This window comes from Hippichthys cyanospilos, chromosome 10 (genome assembly GCF_059441005.1).
Source record: "Hippichthys cyanospilos isolate Australia breed blue-spotted pipefish chromosome 10, RoL_Hcya_1.0, whole genome shotgun sequence".
NCBI lineage: Eukaryota > Metazoa > Chordata > Actinopteri > Syngnathiformes > Syngnathidae > Hippichthys > Hippichthys cyanospilos.
The window spans coordinates 12,247,816-12,267,347 of NC_142378.1; the positions used below are offsets into that span (position 1 = coordinate 12,247,816).

Consider the following 19,532-nt stretch of genomic DNA (forward strand, 5'->3'; position numbering starts at 1 on the left):
AAACAAAAAAACAAACAAAAAAAACCCGTACAAGAACACGTCACATCCGTAAAACTTTGTTTTTAATAATATTTCCTTTTTGCATAAGTGCAAAACGCACCCAAAACAGCCACCTGAGGGAAGTCTACATCTTAAAATAAAAAAACAAGCAAAATGTACATCTTAGTACAAAATTCGTTTTTAAAAAATTGCACAGTCTTGTGTATAATATATATCTATAATCTCAATTTCAAACAAACTTGAAAGGCTCAGAAAGTAAACAATATTGACCAAATAAAAACAATTTCCCTAGGATTTAAAGCTGGGGAAATGCAAAACCCTGTTTTCATTTGTGTCAACCATAAATATACATATTTATAGGCAAGTCTCTTTCCATTTAGTCTTATGTGCTAGTGTCCAGTGTGACAATCAAAATTATTGCAACATAGTTTTAGTTCTACTAGAAAACATTGTTGAACTATTGGACATAAAAGCATCTTTTTGATGACTTCTCTTTAAATTAGGTAAACAAATATATTTTTACAACTCTTGACTAAATTGGAAGACCTACTTTTATGGAGGTTTCCATTTCACAATGTGCATTCAAAAGAATCCAAAGAACAATCCAACACACATTTCCCTGACTTCTTTTCCCCCCCGGATTATTTCTGTGTAGAATTTTACATAGCATCCGCTTCCCAAAGTGATAGTCAGCGTCGATACGGGTGGAAGCCTTGTACGTTATGGTTCTGCCCTCTTCCAAACGCGCTGGCGGCGGACTGTGGAGCAGCGGCGGGCTGTGCTGAGCCATATGAGGCCGTTGTCTGACTAGGATCTGCAAAGGTGTGGCTGAATGCTGTCAGGTCCTGAGCGTAGCCTGCGGTGAATGAGAGGATTTGAAGCGACAGGAAAGGTTAGTTTAATACTGACAATGTATCCATTCGTCATTCATTTTCTGTACTGCTTATCTTCAGTAGAATATGTGTGAGCCGGAGCCTATCCAAACCATACTACTAACCAACCAACTCATATTCAAACGGATGGGCAATTCACTGCAAAGTACAATGCATACTGTATATTTAGCATTTTTGCTGTCTGAGGGGACAGTGAATGACTTTGGTCACTCCAATCATGCATGTTTTGAAAACAATTAGACACAGGAGACAACACACAAACTCCGAACAGAAAAGCCAAAATCGAGATTTAAACACAATCTTCACGACCATAGCAGATATCGTAAACACTCCTCGGCCCTTCAATATACCATGGAAAATTAGGGACACATGCACACAGAGAGTATTTCCAACAACTGTCTCTTTCAGTTTTATGAAGTTAATTGGATATTAGTTGCATATTCATAGCATAACAGATAAACTATTACAAATGGCCTTTCATGCCAGGCCACCGTAGGGAAAATACCAACCTAACTTATCTGTTATGACGTATTTTCTACTTGGACGCTTGGTGGCAGTATCGCTCTGGAGATTGGATGAGATGGCTTGACACAGTAAAGAAAAGTCTGCCGTGCTCGCTATGGGCGAATTTAGATTCTTTTCAATAAAGTAAGGTCTTCTAGGTCACAAAAACAGATATTGTACATGACACTGACATGGGAGTGACATGAACCAATACAACAAGGAGAAAACACATTTTTGGACTTCTCATTTGGACCTCAAAGACAGCCAAAATAAATATCTGAAACTAAAGACCTGTAGACTAGTTTAGAATCACACTGTAATTGTGCCCTCGAAATTGGTCTACATTTTATTTAATCTCAGCAATAATTTGGCAGGACAGGGTAAATGGTGATACATAACCATAAACATAGTGTCTCTCTGACCATTAGATCATCCTTTTTTGTAAGGTGCAAAGCAATGTCGACAACAAAAAAATAAAATAGGATTTGCCTTGTATAGTAAAGCAACAGCCACAGAGAGCGCTAACAGGTTGAGAGCTCTGGTAGCTAATTTGGTTGTAAATTACTCTCAAACAGACTTGACAACTAATGGCTATGTTTTACTATACACACAGGGATTTGAATGTACATGCAAAATACTTTGCAAGAGTGGCAAAGAACCAGGTTGTAGCATTATACAGACACTACAGTGGAGGAATTAATGCTATCTCCGTGGTTGGAGAATATGATGCTGGCACCTACCTGCGCTATATCCTGCCTGATCATCCTGACCATAAGTGTGAGGACGCGTTGGTCCGTAGGCAGAGGCGTCCTGAGGGTAGTTACCCAAGCCTATCAGGGAGACGAGGAGACCACGTTGACTGAACCCTTATACTGGCTGTCTAATTAGTATCCCTCTTACTAGAAACTGAAGGAGCTTAACATTTCTACTCATTAACTGGTTCTAGTTGATGAAGCGTCACTTCTCAGTGCGCTTGGGAAGTATTTTTTTTTTCCCTATAGTTCGTATATCGTAGCTGTCAGAAACCCCTCTATGTTTAAATATGGTCCATTTTGCGTTTCACAAATCGAACAATACGATCGGTCTGTCAACACCACTTTTGTTTTTAATCTAATTTCTATCGAATCTAATTTAACAAATTTAAAGTCTTGAAAACAAATCTATTTACTCCAGACACTTGAATTATAAGAAATGTTGTACAACTCCGCCTTTTATGATTCTGCAGAAGCCTGCTGAATCAAACCAGCCGATAAATTGCCATGCCTTGTATTATTCTGTGGAAGCCTGCGGCTTTATGTCATGTTAATATGATAACGTGGAAATAATAACAATAACAAGCGAAAATTAAACTGACACTGATCTGATCGGGTGAATCAAATCAGCTGATATGTTGCATTTTTATGCAAAATATGTGATCGGAACGAAACCACGCAATAAAACATTACGGCAAACACAGTCTTGCCCATGCTGCCAACGTTCAGGTTTGTACAGTACATGTGAGCCCGTTTGTGTGGAAAGTGAGCTTTTCCCTTTCAAAGTTAGAGCGTTCATGCAGTTTTGTGATTGAGGTGTTCAAAAGCCTGAATACAATTTTATTCATGTAAAATTGTACTATAATTATATCAGTGATATGTAAATGTCGTCAGAAAATGTTTCATCATTAGGCAGAAGTTTTGGCAGAAGTATTTGTGGGTTAAGCCGATTCATTGACTACATAGTACATAAACAAATTGTTTTAATCGATGTATTGCAACATTTTCTAATGGAATCTGTAATTGTTCTTTTTTGTTTTTAACTCACTGATCAGTGATTACCCCCCAAATCCGTATGTGTAAAGCCTTGAGATAATAGTTTGTTTTTCAAAACATTTGATTAAACTTCTTGCTATAAAATGAATAGCAGTAATGCTTGAGTGCAAAAATCCACCTACTTGACTCATTGCTTTTTTGTTTTGTTTTGGGATTTTTAAGGTGAACCTGACAACCACAGTCATTTGCTTTTGTGATGCAATAAGATCTTTGGTGGGGAGGCGCTGTTACTGCATACTTAGGTGACGAAGGCTGGCAAAGGCCTAGTACCATTTTAATCCATGGCAGGGTGATAAATTAGCATTTTTTTAGCATATGAAATTAGGGATTGAACAGAATTTTGGAGGTGGTATTGTGTTGATGTGAATCCTGCAACGATATATGATAGCAGTAGAAGGTGTTTAATACCAACTCGATAAGGGGACGTTTAGTATCTTGGTCTCATGAAAAATGCAAACAGGCCATGCAAATATTGCAAGCAATACACAAATCCTCTAAATGAGCTGAGCTGAAAGAGCAACTCACTGCAATAATTGGTTATTTTCTTTAAGAGTCGCATGATATGGAGGTAGTAAGCACCAGGTTCCAGGTTAAAAAGGTAAAAAAAAAAGGTTTTTGAAAACTTTCTAGACAATCAAATGTGACATTAATTTTTTACAGCACTTTTCTATCCCCCCACTCATATGATGGATCACTGGCACACATTTAGAGAATATATACTTCATTTACTATTATGGTACATCTCTGGTGTTGATGTGGAAGCAGCACAAGCCCTTTCTTTCCCTTGGACCTGATCAAATCCGACACCAGAGGTCTTTGAATCAAATGATCTCAGTTGACCTCTGGCAGTAAGCCAGTCAAATAACAACTCGGGTGACAGGTCTATGAAAAGATGAATGAATGTGTGGTCTAAGATTAGGTCTCTTTAGTGGTCGGAAAAAGACTGAGCGCAGAATGCTGAATGAAAAAAAAAATGCATGGTCAAGAAAGTAGCTGTCAAGAGTGAGAAAATAATTTATATAGCTTTTCTTACATAACTGAGTCTTATCTGACACATGTTTACATAAATGAAGGTAAAGGATGAACCTTGTACCGGCAGTATATTATGCTCACAGCAAGACATTAAAGGTAATTATATAAGGTAACAAAGTAGTCGAGAAAAGATTAAATTAAGTAGCGCTATTGTTTTTTAACTTGGCTCTCTTAAGATTCTGAAAATTTGCAAAAAAACTCACCTGCTTGACAACACATACAAAGTTGTTAAACAATAGGAGAGCTCAAACACAAAGTCATCCCATAGAAAGGGATATGAATTAACACAGCATACAAAATGACTTAAAAGGTAAGTGAATAATTCATTTGCGTTTCAGATAGAAATCTGTAAGTCTGGTATGAACAACCTGAACTCCAGATGGTTTCATGTTGGTATTATGTATGGCAGTGATGTCATGACAAAGAATGGAAATCGACAAAAGTCTCAAATTGAAAAAAACAAAAGAAAGCAACTGGGTGTTATTGAGACACTAACGAAAAGTATTTCTACAATGTTGGATGTAGCGGTCTCTCAAGAATAAATGAAAAGTACAAAAACAATAAGCAGTGCAAGACAGGATGATCTAATCTGTCTAAAGCAACACCTACCTACCAAAACCTTTTACACAATCAAAAACCTGCTGGAGAAACCTGACACAAATGACAGTCACTTCACAGCTCAGGTAGGAGCGGGGCGCCATACAGTGTGTATGGGAAGCTAATTAAGCTACCGGTAAATTTCTTCAAAAGTAACTTTGGTAGTGACCAAAAATTATCCAGTGGCACCAAGTATAAAAAAATAAAATAAAAGTAGGAGAGAAAGGGGCATGGAAAAGCAACAATCATGATACTTCTCTTACCATATTGGCTGTACGGAAAGTCAGGCTGCCCAGAGGAAGCTTTGCTCAAGTCCTGAGTTGGTGTCGTGGTGGGAGCAAAGCCCAATGTTGCAGTTCCTGGAGTAGTTGGTGGAGGAGGAACTTGCTGAACAAACTGTTCTGCTTGAGGAGTGCCAAAAGTATAACCTGTTAACACAATAAAACAATACTCTTAAGGAATCTTGTCTCATCACAATTTGGACATCAAACACCAACACCACACTTTCTTTCATCAGCAGATTGGCCTCTCTTTAAAAACACACCTCCTATCAAGTTCTACACTGCTTCCTGCAATTTTTTTTTAATGAGATGGTGCCTACTGAATGACAACGCAACTGATGTTTTTCTACCTTTTGACAACTGTCTTGTCCTTCCAAAAACATTATTTAATTATTTAGTCAGAAACATATACTTTGAAATAATGTTAGCAAGATGGTTTTGACATGATTTTTTCTATTGCTTTACTGTTTATTTTGGAAAAGATATCCCTGAATATGAACAATACACAAGAGAACACACACGCAATTCATAAATTAGTAATAGCCCTAAACAGTTACAAACAGTTTATGTCTATTATACTACTACTACGAGTACAACAGTATACATATGTGGAACAACTGTGTATGTGGTTGCAATGAGCAAGTTAGCATCACTCACCAAATTGAGGTGCTGCCGTGAAGCCCTGCGGAGGGTAGCCCTGAGGTGCAGCAAAGCTGCCCGCTGGGGTGGTGACCAGGAATGCACTAAAAGGTGAAGGGGGCTGTGTAGGGGTTCCCCGGCTTGCTGTTAATGGAGGTCCATAACCACCTGATCAAGTGGAGGACACAATTTGTTAGGCACACTTTCTTGAAATCGAACCAGGCTTACGTGCTATGTTAGTCTACAATGAGGAGTGTTGGCATAACATGTGAAGGAATAATTATAGTATGCTTGCTATCCTGTCTGGTTGGGCTGACGGTGGTCCTGAAGTGCAAATCACAACAGGAAATAACTAAACAAACTAAAACAAAAATTATGAGAGCAACCAAAGAAGCAAAACCACATACCAAAAGACAGAACACAAAACACAAATCAAAAATCACACACAAAAAAAACATACAAAAGGAAACTAATAGCAAACAAAAAACAATATCACACTACAATAGCCAAAACCGAAAAATCACAAAAAAACATTATTGTGAAACATTACAAAACCGTAAATTAAAAATTATAAACAAAAAAGCAAAAACAGATGGTAAAAGACAGAACACAACCCCAAATTAAAAACCCCAAACAAAAAAGCAAAAACGTATGTATTTTTTGCCTCTGTTTACGATGAACATTTCTTTGTTTGTTATTTGTTTTTGTGATTTGCACTTCAGGGCCACCATACAGGCATAAGTAACATATTTGTCTTCTCCAATACATAACACGTATCTTCATCAGCTTTTAAACATAAAGTGTGCAATTATATTCTCAGTTGATCATAATATTCAACTTCATTAAATCTGTTTATTATTTCACTACAGCTACAAAACACAAATATAAAGAATAAATACCTGCAGGCACATGATGTAAAGTAATTTTGCTATAAAGTAAAAGTAACTTGAATTAAAGTAATTATTACATTGAAAAAAATGTATGCAAACGTTTGGTGGTTATTGCTGGCAAGGTGATCTTACCTATTGGTTGGCCAGTAGTGGAAACCCAAATCCCTTCAGAGAGAAACAAAAATTATAAAACACTTTGGACAAAGAGCAGAAATTCTCATCTGAAAAGTAAAATTCTCATCTGAAAAGTAAAATTTTGAAATCCAGTTGAGCTTTGTAAACTAACATAAGCCATATCATTTTCAACGACCGCTTTTAATCGAAACACTAATAATGCCTATTTTTATGTATTAATTTGTTTGCACTCACCTTGTGGCCCATAAGGCTGTTGCCAACCCTGAGCAGGCTGTGCTGGCCAACCATTAGCTGCACTCAAGATGGTCCTGGGCGCCCACTGGCCTGGGCCAAGTTGGCCCAGAGCTTTATTGTCACGGGGTTCTGCCTTCTTTACTTCCACCTGGACAAAGGACAAGCAGGACACATTTGGTAACACCAGTAACTAGCTCATGAAGTCCGCCACCTAGTCAGACCTGTCCTGACCCAAATTGTATGACATATTTTGTTGTTTGGGGCCAATTTCAAAAGCTTCACTTTAGAACAATAGAATGAATTAAACGTCTAAATCAAATCTATTGAGTAACCAGGACAAAGGTACAGCTATGTGTATCAGGTACTGAATATAAATTTTGTTGCATTTGTGATGATTTTTAAAATATAAATGTGTCTCTAATATACCTGAGAAACATAGCTTTTTTTTCAATGTACTGCCTTCTACAAAAATGATAGTACTCTAATGTAAAATTATAACTTACCTTTCTCCATCTAATGCATATGAAGAATCTCAGTTTATTCAATTTGGAGTAAGTTTTAGGGGGGATGGATGTAAAGAGAAAATTGTATCTCAATTCTAACAGAATATAAGGTAAACATGCAGAAAAAACACATGAACATTTTTTAGTATAAAACCGAATCTTCATACTGTGTCAAAATTTAAAAATTTGTCCCAAAATGTCAAAAATGGCACGCCACAAAATTTATCACAAAACCACTAAGACCAATCATTTTAAGCTTTCTGTTTTCCATTTATCCACTTGATGGTGATAGTTCACAAAAACTACATGTATCGCTATTATATCTACTTAATATGGATGAATGTATAGTACAGCGAATCTCCTACGCCGGACACACAATTTGATTTTGGTAAACAGGCTGACAACAAACAGTTAACCAGCTCAAGGAACCGGGCAGAGACTAAGGGGGAGCCAACCAGAAATAGACTGAGGGCTTGAGTTATTGGGGTCACCTTGCGGGAGGAAAATGAATCGCAAATTCCACCCAGCTCTTAGGTGTTGCTGGCAACCCCAGCATCCTCTTTTTTCTCTGTCGACCCAATTACGCGCACGTCTGGTAGTGGCCCCGCTGCCGCCGGCAGCTACCAGAGCGCTTCCTCCCGTGGGCATCACAGCTTCGTGTGATGGATACCATGACTTCTGTAAAGTCCCCAACAGCAGAACTGGGATTTGTCCCTTAGTTTGATGTGCTCCATTTTCTAATTTTGTAACACCTACCTCCCAAGCTCCCTCAAGTCCCAGTGTAAGGTAATGTCAAGTCAAGAACAATGGATTAAGTTGAGCCGTGATGCCTGCTGAAAAATCAGGGCAAAGTCAAAGGGGGTGTCGAACTAGAGAGTTTACAGGTTGAGCTAAATCCATTACCAATGAGATTGGATTCAGTCTAGATAGTGACATTTTAATTAAGAAATCCCATGTGCCTACTGAGTCATTAATTCAATAATAATAATTTTAAAAAAAAACTAAAGTGAGTCAATTGCCACTTTTAAGTGGAAACTCACAGTGGGTGTAATGACTGTTTGTATTACTACATTAGAATAATCAGAAGTAAACACGCTAGTTTTTCCGTTTTACTCAGATGAGATTTCAGCGGGTTGATAGTTGCCACATAAAAAGAAAGTCACAATACTGTGCAATATAAGAAGACCCGCTTTAACATTGTACCATGGTGACTTACTTTCTCCAAGTGGAAAGTTTGCCATCATCTGATTAATTCATCCACACTTAATACAATCCATGAGCACATGATCGTCTCCATTTTTTTATTTTATCAAAAGTGATTTAATAGAATAGGAACATTTTGGATTTGTTAGGCAAATGGACACAGTATGGAGATTCTTTGATTGAGGTCACTATTTTTTTTTTTTTTTTTTAATAAGAGATATGTTGACGTGGAAGTGACCGGCCAACCAAATATAAAACAAACAAACAAAAGAAACAGAACTGATTGGACCAATCCTTTAGGTGAATAATATTCCGTAATTCAGTCGGCCATGAATTTATTTATTTTTTTTAATTGTAATTATGTATTCAAATACAAATACATGCATACATCAACATCCAGATGAAATTATTTAATAAACTCAATTATACTTAACACATCCTAAAGGAGTGGTCGTTTTTAAACAGAGCCTGAGGCGACAAGATGTGAAATACAAAAATATGACATCGTTTGTCAATATTATTTAGAATATGCTTTTATGTTCAGCATGAAACTAAGAAGTCTAATTTTACGATCCTGCAATGTGGGCCGAACTTGAAAATAAGACAAATGTATCATCGTTTGCGTTATATTCTAATATAAAGTCAATCGCCCAAGCCTCTGTTTCATCTGAAGGTTAAAATAAAACTACAACTACACACTTTTTTGCCCATGATGTCGTGAAAATGCATGTTGACAGCCTGGTCCACTGATTGTTCGGCCTCGAAAGTAATAAATCCAAAACCTAGCCAACGACCAAGAGTGAATCAAGGTAGCAGGGGGGTTGTGACAACACAAGATGAAGAACAGTATTGGGTTTCGGCAGAGTGAGGATCTGTCAAGATTGAGCAAGAGGCTCCTGGGGTTTGGATGACGTCACACGACTGTAAAAACAACACAAAAATCCACAAACTACACAGCCTGGCAGTATTAATGATTTGTATTATTACTCTGAGACATGTTGGGAATTAATCGTCTGTTTTACATGAAGGAGGAAGGATTGCTATTAAATATTGGCAAATCATTTATACTGGCAATACTATATTATTTGGTAATGTTTTGTGCAGTTTCATCCAAACCCCACCTTGAATTGTCCTTGGTATTTTGCTTTGGAGCACACACGTGTGGCAGCCATTGTTAATGCATTACAAAAATATGGAGAAACACAAACTGTAGAATGCCTAACGCTTTCTCCAAGCTTTCCCAAATTTGATATTTCACTTTTGAGTCAGCCAGGATAAGCTGAAACTGAGCAATAAAACACTGCAAATGGTAACACAAAGATATAGGCCATAACTGGTCTCCCAAAATGGTTTTGTCCTAATGTTTTCATGGGGCATATACAAAGATCAACAGGAACACCAAAAAAAACAAGGTTAAAGAAATGCAACATATAAATCTTAACATTAATCTTATAAATAAATAAAAAAAATCAGTTGAATTGTAACTCTTCTTTTCTAAGCGCAAGAGTGAGCTACTTTCAATTAGATTAGTTTTCCACTTTGGCAGAACTAGGTTGAGTACCCATCTCTACTTGGGGACCTAACCTGAATCTGTTTAAATGTCCTAAGAGAAAACAAATTGAGATTTGAGAGACCTCCAGCCAAGCATCCCCAAGTTGCATGTGGCCTATTCTGTCAATGCCCTCAATCTGAATTTAGAACCATGCTAGGATCCTGGTTGAAGCAACATTTTGTGGTGACACTGGACTTCCTGCTTTACTAAATTACCAGTATTCATTCTGTGTTACTCTATATTATTATATTATTGCAACAAAATTCAGTTTTTAATACAAACACATTCCCTTGCTCCTATAATATTCTACACAAAAGATAAAGCATCTTTCCAACAATTTGATGCAATGCCAAATAAAAGGATTAAAAAAGAAGACCATTTCAAGACAGACACAATTTTGTATACACTCCAATAATCAATTGAACATTTGGGGTATTTTCAAAAGTTTGGCCTGTACCTCTGTGGTACCAGTTAATGCACAGTAACCTAAAGGGGAAAAGACAAATCTTAAGAGACACAGTAAATCACATTCAAACAATTCACAAGAAGGGGCACTGAGGAAAATAAAAATAGAAAGGGCTCACTTGCAAAAATACTTAACATTTCTACACATGGGAAAACACTGTGACATTTAAAGTACATGTATCATTCATGTGCAAACTCAAAGTGAAGAAAACTTATTCAGAGGCTAAACATCTAATGAGTTTCATCTTTTACAGATAGGCTAACAAAGATTGTGCAATGGTGTTCACGGGTGCATTAGCTCATGTTAAATCCCAATGACAAACTATTCTGTTTCTCCCAACAAAGGGTATATGAAGTGATGGAGGAACAGTAACACGGAACATGTTGTGGGTCACTGGCCGCAACATCATTGCTATGTAGGACAAACGGAGATGAAACAGATGTGACTGGAGCTCACTGGGCAGAGGCTGACACCAACATTGCCGGTAGCTGGTCTGATTCCCAGTGCGGCAATTCACACTCACGTGTCACTATACATGTAGAAATTAAATCGATGCAATTCTGTGATATCTTACGTGTCTTTTGGGAGATTTCATAAGGAGGTTAGTTGCAAACACAAACCTTTTTCATGTGAAATAAAAGTTCCCCATAATCACTGAGGCTCCTTTGAAGGTCAAATCCCCCTTTGGAACTCAAACTGTTCTCAGTGCCTTTTGCATGACCATATGGCTGCCTCTGATGTCTCCCTTTTTAGTTGATGCTTTGCATCCCAAAGCATCTGCTAAAGACTTTTGCATTTCGCATTTTTGTCTTGCAATGCATTTCGCATTTTTGTCTTGAGGTCCTTTTGATTGAAAAAAAAAAAAAGAATGAGGCTATGACTCCTGAAAACATTATCGCAAACGGGTTACTGTGGAGATCTCTAAACAGTAATGTTATTATGACTTTGGGCAGTTTCTATTGCAGTCAAACAATAGCTGTAACACATGTAGCAAATGCGACAGAGTTAAGAATCATTAACCCTGCATAGGTCCCATGAAGTGTTAAGGCACTCAACTTTTCTTTTTTAACACTCATAATTTCTGTATGACAATTTTTATCCCTCTTTCTGTCCAGGCACTTTCCCAACTCATTGTACAAGTTGTATTATTTACCCTATAAACCTTTTTAGGATTGAGGTGTGTAAACACCCCGCATGAGCAACCATGTAAGCAATTAATTGTTGTATCTCTAATGATTGTTAATCTAGTGTAATGCGTACTGTATGTGAGTACTATATATACATATAGGAAATACATACAATAAAAAATATGCCAGTATAAAAATGAGGATTTACAAATATATGAATATAATCAGAAAAGATTCTATTTTGTGTACTGTACACTAAGAGCTCTTTGTATGACCTCTAATGGAGTGCCTACACAGGCTGTGTGTCCAGGCTGCAGTGATTAAAATGAATGTAATTTCCACAGTTGAATGGTCTGTTTCTCATTGGGTCAGGATAGTTTGTCATTAGATTTAAGATGGTAAGGTATGGAGGGAAGAGGGGGATTGAAAACGGGATCAGCTTTTACCTCGGGGCCTCTGCTTCTCCGCATCATAGATCATTACCACCTCTGTGACCTTGAATCGGACAAAGGGAAACAATGCCTATTTAGAAAAGTAGACAAGGTCCTTTGTTGAACTAAATTAAGACAAATATCAAATTGCTCTTTCCCATTCAATGAAATGTGCTTTTTCATTACTTTGGACAGTCATAAAACAATATGAAGTGATGAATATGAAATTGACAATACTCACCACTCCGAACCTATTGAAATAGTCCCTGAGTTCAGGCTCGCCACAGTTATGGGGGATTCCACCTACAAATATCTTCTTCGATTTATTGCTATCGGCTTTGCTGCCCTTCTGAAAGAAAACAAGCGGTGTATGGATTACAGTGTCTGTGAAAGTATCCCTGGAGGAAGGGCCGCTTTGCTGTCATCTATTCAGGCAGTGCAGAAGAAATTAGGTTCTCCTCTTGCCCTGGGGTATAATTCTTAACATGTCATGTCAATGCAAACACTAGTCTCCACAGATCAGGGAACACGGCTTCCTCCACTCACTCTTTTCACAATCACAGTGCACTGCACTCACTGTAAAGGCTCCAGGCTGCTCTAGAAGAAGGACTGCAATCAAATGCATCTTTTGATTTGCCAGTAAAACACTGAGGGCCGAAAGGACCTCGCTCACAATAGCCTCTGTCTGACATTCAGGGCTGATGCTTGTAGACAAAGATGTGACAAAAGGCAATTTCTCATCTGCTACCCAATGAGACAGCATGGCTGTAACACCTGAGTAGGGAGGGGATCAATTGAAAGCGTTCTTGTCACCTTGCTTTCTTTTTCTGTGATGACACTTTCACGAACCCCATTTTGCTATCACCTTCACAACATTAGGCTGTCACGAAATATTAAATAATCGAAAAATAGATGCGTTATGACAGAGAGACAGTGACGTATGATTATATGAATACCTTGTAAATCAGGGATTACCAATCTTTTTGAAACTGAGAGCTACTTCTTTGGTAATACAAAGGGCTAGCAGTTTATGTGAGGACGCCAATCATGTTAATGATTTCTCACAAAAATTAAGGAACAGCTGTGATAAATATGTAAACTAAGCATAATTTATAATATAAGTGTATTCTAAGTATAAATGTTAGTAAAATTCAGAGAAAATCATAATGTTTTATCAATTTATCACTTTGCAGAACCGGCTAGTGGACAACTCATGTGATCTTGGCGGCTAGCTGGTGCCCAGACACACCATGATGGCTTCCCTTAACGTACTTGCCACTTGTCACTTATAGGAAACTGATTTCATTTCAATCAAATAATGCTTAAAAAAATAACATACTTTCACCATACATAACATGAGATTCAATATAATTTGATATATTTATTTATGAATTTACTGGTAACATAATTCATATGATTGTGTTTTTTATTTTTATTTCTTTTTTACATCACTGTTGCAGGTGCAATTTTTTTTTAAGTGTGCGCTATAATACTGTCTTTATGTGTATGTTGTTGTGTCATTTGAATTCAAATATTTGTTATTGACAATATAAATGTTTACACTTTGACAGAGGTGTTTTTCTAGTTTATACAGGTTATAGGTTAGACTAAAACAGGAAAAAATATTACCAAGTGCACTATAGTGCCTGAAATTTAAAATATAAATAGTATATTGTCATCCCTTATTTTTTTGCAATTGCATTTCACGTGAAAAAACAAAGCCACCTCCCCCATTTGAGAAGGACTGGCTTAAAGTAAGCACGTTGATTATTTTTGAATAACTTTTATGTTTAAAATTTGCTATCTAACAAATTACATAAAGCACGCTTTGGAAGGACAGTATAGATAGTATAGCATAGTGTAGCTCCAGATATCATTGGTTTATCCCATAATAGCAGTTTCTGTGTTTCATTCGCATTGATTCTTTTTGAATACCTTTTGTTTAAAATTTGCTATCTAACAAATTAGTACATAAAGTACGCTTAGGGAGGATAGTATAGTATAGTATAGTATAGTATAGTATAGTATAGTATAGTATAGTATAGTATAGTATAGTACAGCTCCAGATACCGTTGGTTTATCCTTAATAGCAGTTTCTGTGTTTCATTCACATTCGGAAATCAATCATCAAATTCCAAACAGTAACTTCCAGAAAAAAATCCACAAAAATGCCATGGCTGTTGCGGCATTAACATGAATCGTCAAAGAGACAAAGCCTATTTCAATAGTTTACATGTTTCAACAATTTGCGTGATTTACACACACACACACACACACACACACACGCACACACACACACGCAGGGACTGACTGACAGTATCAATTTGTGAGAAAATATGAACGGTATTTTATTTTTGATACGTGAGGTTTCTGCCTCGGTTATTACCTTGTTTAGTTAGCATTATTATGCAAAAATGATTAGACAAAAACACAAATGCAATTGTCCTTCCTTTTTTTTTTTTAAGATTTTGTTTACAATAGGTTCTAAAACCGCCCCAGTCTAAACGATATTCTGATTAATATTGTGACTGCAGAATATGAATTGAGCAGCAAAATCTCACGTTTTTATTTTTTCCATCTCAGGGGGCAGGCATTTTGTCACTTGCTCTTGACTGGAAATGCCATCGCATTGCCGAATCACTACTGTTTTCTGGGTTTGGTCATGTGATGTTTGCAAGCTGATCCGTGATCAGTCGTTAACTGAGCCCTGAGCAATTGTGATGCCATTTTGAGTTGCAAAACAACCACCCCCATGAACGGATTAACAACACAATATTAATCAAAATATTGTACTGTTTAGACTGGTGGGGGATGCATAAAAAACATCTTTTGTTTTTTAATTTACTTGCCATGACCTCTATAAATATGGTTTCTCCTTGGTTGTGCCATGAGTGAGTTGTGGAACGTGTGGCTTATTATTACTGCGTAATAATCAGTACAATTTTACTATTATTTCATGATTAAAACTTAGACTTGTCTCGCCAAAAGAAATTAGATTCTCCTTACCCAGCCTTCCTTAGTTCGAGACTTTTCAGGTTGCATTCCTCGGGGAGTGCATGGCTTTGGGTCAATCTGACAGCACAGAGAAGAAATGTTTCACCATCAATAGAGTGTGCCAAATGTTTTTTTTCACACTGGCTTATCTGAATAAATGGTTGATGAAATACTGCATTCATGATGAATTATGTTCATCCCACTTCAGGACTCTGTTTTTATGCAGTCAGAAATGCAATGTGAACTGCCAAATAAGTCAATTTGACTTTGAACAGGTAAGGCATGTTAAGCAAATAAATGTCAGTTATTGCAGAGAACTTGTATACAACATAAAGCACTTACTCGTACTTAACAAACCAAATACAGATGTACTGGTTAGAGCAACACGTTTCTTAAAATATGCACATATTGTTTCAGAAGTCTTTTCAAATTAAATACTTACATTTCTGCCATCTAAATTATGTGGCTTTGTCTCCAGCACTGTCCGTACACAATTGGGGTCTTTGAATTTGACAAAACCAAAGCCTCGCGACTGATTAGTTGTTTTGTCCTTCATTATAACACAATCTACCACTTCCCCATATTGTGAAAAGTAGTTTCTCAGGGTTTCTGAGGGAAGAAGATAAAAAAAAGAAAGTAATGATAGAACACAACACAGCAACACTGCAAATGTGAAATGGTTATGAAAGACATGACTCAGCTCTATTTGTCTCCTGAACACGAATGGCAGACACATGATTTAGACATGATAAATGAAGCTTGGAAAATCTTCCGCACAGGTGCTAAAGGGCAAATTAACATCTAAAAATGTTCCAGTACATTTATTCGTCGTAAATGAGCAATGTTGATTTTTTTTAATACATACAACAAACTATCAACATAGAGATGTCATGTGTCCAAATTCATAAAAGACTGACCCAATACCATCTTCCATAGCAACAAGCACACACTGCAGCCCAGAGATGCCAGTACACACCCACTGAGTCAAAGTGAGCAAGTCTCAACAAATGAGGAGTCTGTAATTGCTTTTCTCATTGCTAGGAAGCCCTGCGGACAATGCCAATGGAATAAGCGGAGTTCCACTGCTGTGCTTGTGATCTTTATGGTACAGTGCCGTTAAAACACACACGTCCGAAGTTACACAGTGGATAAACAAGACAGCACAAGGAAAGGGTTGGAGAGAGACACAGGCTAAACCATCTTTGAGGAGGTTTTGTAACAAGACCAAAGTCACAGTCTTTCACACTCATGTAAACTGAGCAAGATTCTAACCATTCAAATTTCTCTTGTGCCAAAAGGGCACGGAGGAACTCAATTTAGACCGCTGAAAAAAAATAAAAGCTTTGCTAGCTCAACAAACAGCCGTATGTAATACGACATTATCATTACAGTCTATGGAAAAATATGTAGTCGATTAGCGCTAAAAGAAACATCTGTTTTTTTATTTTTATTTTGTAACAAATAGTTAAACACAGCGATTATGTAAGCTTTTGCTTCACCTTCTCCAGTGCTAATAAGCTAGAAGCCAGTTTCCCTTGTATTACAACAAAGTGTGCCATTGTGCCCTGAAGACAAATGGTTGTTTATTCACGACAGGTTTCTTGCAAATTAACTGCATATTCACCAACTTAAAAAATATAATAATAAATAATGAGGATATGATCATAAATAATGTTGATACCTACCTTGTGTGGTGCTCCAGTCTAGCCCACCAACAAATAATTTTCTGCAAAAACAAATGATGAAATAAATACAATTACCATGCATACTAGTGTAAACGGTTTGGTCAAGTACAGTCTTGTAAACCAGGGATTTGCATCCTTGGAGCACAATGGCATTTTTTCCCCAGCAACTTCAGAAAATAGTTACTGGTATGTAACCTCTAGTTTATTTCTGGCTCCTCTGCTGAAAAAATGTTTTACTTAATGATAATGCGTATCCATGAAATCCTTCACACAATGAAGACATAAGTTATGCAAATGAGACATTATAATGTTTAATAATTTTGAAAAAGTTGCTTCATGTTCCATTTAATGGGCTCTTCATTTGAAAAGGAAAATATAGGGTTCCTGTCACTGCATTAAAAGCATTATTAGATTTGCTGAGAAATGAGTCAAACATATACCTGTAAGGCTACATTCAGACAGCAGTTTGAAGTGGTCCAAGTCTGATTTTACTGGACATGTGCTGCTTGTATTTGATCTTTTATTAGCAGTTTAAATGATACAGATCTGATTTGTTTCAAATGCAACCAGGCCACTGTGGTATGGTCCTGAAACTACTCCATAGCTAATCTTTCATCATGCAACGTCACTCTGAAAAGCCTGGTCACTTTTATCCGATCTGCAAGTGACCAACAAGCGACAAACGTCACAATTCTGCACTCAAAAAGGTGGAAACAGGTTGGATAAACCAAACCAACAATGGTGAATGATGCAAAACATCTCCCTCTTCTCCTCCTTAAATTTAAAAGATTGCAAATGTTCTGGCTCAGTTTTTCAACAACTTTATCCACGTCGTTCAGGTTTGTTTTGAATCTGGATCTGAGGAGGAGAGATTTTGCACGGAGTCCGTAAAGTACACAGCAATGTTTCATTTATTTGTTCCAACATTTTACTGCACAAAATGCTGAAGTGGTGAAAAGGTGTGTTTGGGAGCAAACAACCAGACAATCAACGTCTTTAGTAAATATTTCACCTGCGGGCAGATCTATTGTAATGAATACTTCAGAAACTGATGTGATGGAAGGAACAGGTATTAATGAGAGCAGTGCACTGATGCTAATCTGCATTTTAATGTCACTAAAATGCCTGTTTTGACCCTTTTATTCACTCTGCTGGAATATTCTCTACCGCCAATGAGCTTCGTGAGGATGAGTGGTAAAGATGATGGATGCATGGATGTTTAGGGACAAGGCAGCCACATGGTCAAAAGTGCTAAGTCAAGTGCACAGGCGTAAAGTCAAATACAAATGTGGACACCATCAAGTACACAGACACAAACACCAAAATACATCGATGTGGAGATGGTCGAGTAGACAGGGAAAACCTACATTGATGTACCATACAGCAAAGAACAGAGTTGCACTATAAAATGCGACGACGTGAACTGTTACACTAGTTGGTAACAAAGGTGTAAACTGTTATACACAGTGAAGCTTATTTGAATAAAGTCAAATACAGAGTCAGAAACAGAAAAACGGTCAGGTTTAAGTAAATAAAAATAAGTGAGTAGTCACGTACACTGATGCAAACTGTAACAGCGGCTATATTAACACCAGTTTGTTTATTGACTTGTTTAAATCCCACATGCTTTTGTCACATTCTTTAAAATCCACTCAGCCACACACGTTCGTTTTTACCGTCCTGTTAACAGCAAATTGCGAAGGTACTGTACAATGACACAGGCTGGAGCCGGCCGGCTGTATCCAGTCTGACTCCCGGTCGGAAGGACGAGTCGCTCGGATGCTGCAACTTCACAACCACTTTATCGTCCGCACAATCTATCTCGTTCTGATGAAATGAAAAATGAAAAGAACCGACTTGACGATTGTGCAAAAGGTGGAGGACAAGCCGGGGAAGGGATGCCGAAACCTCCTACGGTGTCCGCAAAGTGTCCTCTTGGACAAGTCAGTCAGAAATTGCGCTTCGCTGGCAAACGTTAGCTTGGCTAGCTCCGATGCTTCCAACCGAGAGAGGCAAAAAAAACAACAACAACACCCGGCATAAGTCAATAGCGTGACACTTTGGCACATTTCCGCAACGGGCAGTGTGGCGGAAGGCAACACCGACGTATGGCGTTTCTAGTACAACTGCCCTGCTCGCAATTCCCACGAAAAATGTCACTTTTTGGCTCTATTTTCAAGGGGCTAGCGCTCTCGCTAACTTACGGGACCTAAGCTAGCTTGTTAGCAATAGGCTAGCTGTCAAATGACAGCTTGGAAAGAGAGATGACAGAGTGTAAGTTTGAAGCAAGACTTCCGAAAATGATGCCAACGCTTCGTCGGAAGGAGCTTACCCGACTTCATCGCCGATTAAGTTGTTGTTCATTTCTGAGGCGAAAGCGAGGGGGGCTGCGTGAGCTGTGGCCGGCCGGCTTCTCGCTTGACTGCTGCCCCTTTCACTCTGAGAGCCGAGGAAGGAAGGTCACTCCGCTTTTTGGTTCAAAACTGCTCTGCGCAATGACGACATTGCAGAGTGCACCGCCTTTAAAGGAACACCGCCACCGCCATTACAGCAGCCCG

The 19,532-nt window shown here is 37.9% G+C and overlaps 1 protein-coding gene across 3 annotated transcripts; it reads right to left on the bottom strand.

The window, feature by feature from the left end:
- Positions 1-40: 40 nt before the first annotated feature.
- On the bottom strand, positions 41-19,532 carry dazap1 (DAZ associated protein 1). Of its 3 annotated transcripts, none has more exons than XM_088426246.1 (13): positions 19,307-19,532; positions 16,975-17,015; positions 15,732-15,898; positions 15,302-15,367; positions 12,537-12,641; positions 12,311-12,359; positions 9,419-9,501; positions 7,014-7,161; positions 6,777-6,809; positions 5,773-5,922; positions 5,098-5,262; positions 2,138-2,227; positions 41-856 (listed from the first exon to the last, which is right to left on the bottom strand). In XM_088426246.1, exons 1-13 carry the CDS (start codon positions 19,336-19,338, stop codon positions 690-692), a joined length of 1,296 nt encoding a protein of 431 aa, XP_088282372.1. In that variant the 5' UTR covers positions 19,339-19,532; the 3' UTR covers positions 41-689. The 3 variants fall into 3 exon arrangements, with proteins under 3 accessions (XP_088282372.1, XP_088282371.1, XP_088282373.1); XM_088426245.1 differs by having other exon boundaries at positions 12,537-12,644; XM_088426247.1 differs by lacking the exon at positions 2,138-2,227 and having other exon boundaries at positions 12,537-12,644; positions 19,307-19,529.

Bases quoted from the DNA above. Each gene is read 5' to 3' on its own strand.
- dazap1 (XM_088426245.1), bottom strand. From the start codon at position 19,338: ATGAACAACAACTTAATCGGCGATGAAGTCGG. The intron at 9,502-12,310 runs GTAAAAGCTGAT...GTCGTTGGCTAG, and splicing joins GGAGAAGCAGAGGCCCCGAG to GTTTTGGATTTATTACTTTC. The intron at 5,263-5,772 runs GTGAGTGATGCT...TTGTGTTAACAG, and splicing joins CACGGCAGCACCTCAATTTG to GTTATACTTTTGGCACTCCT.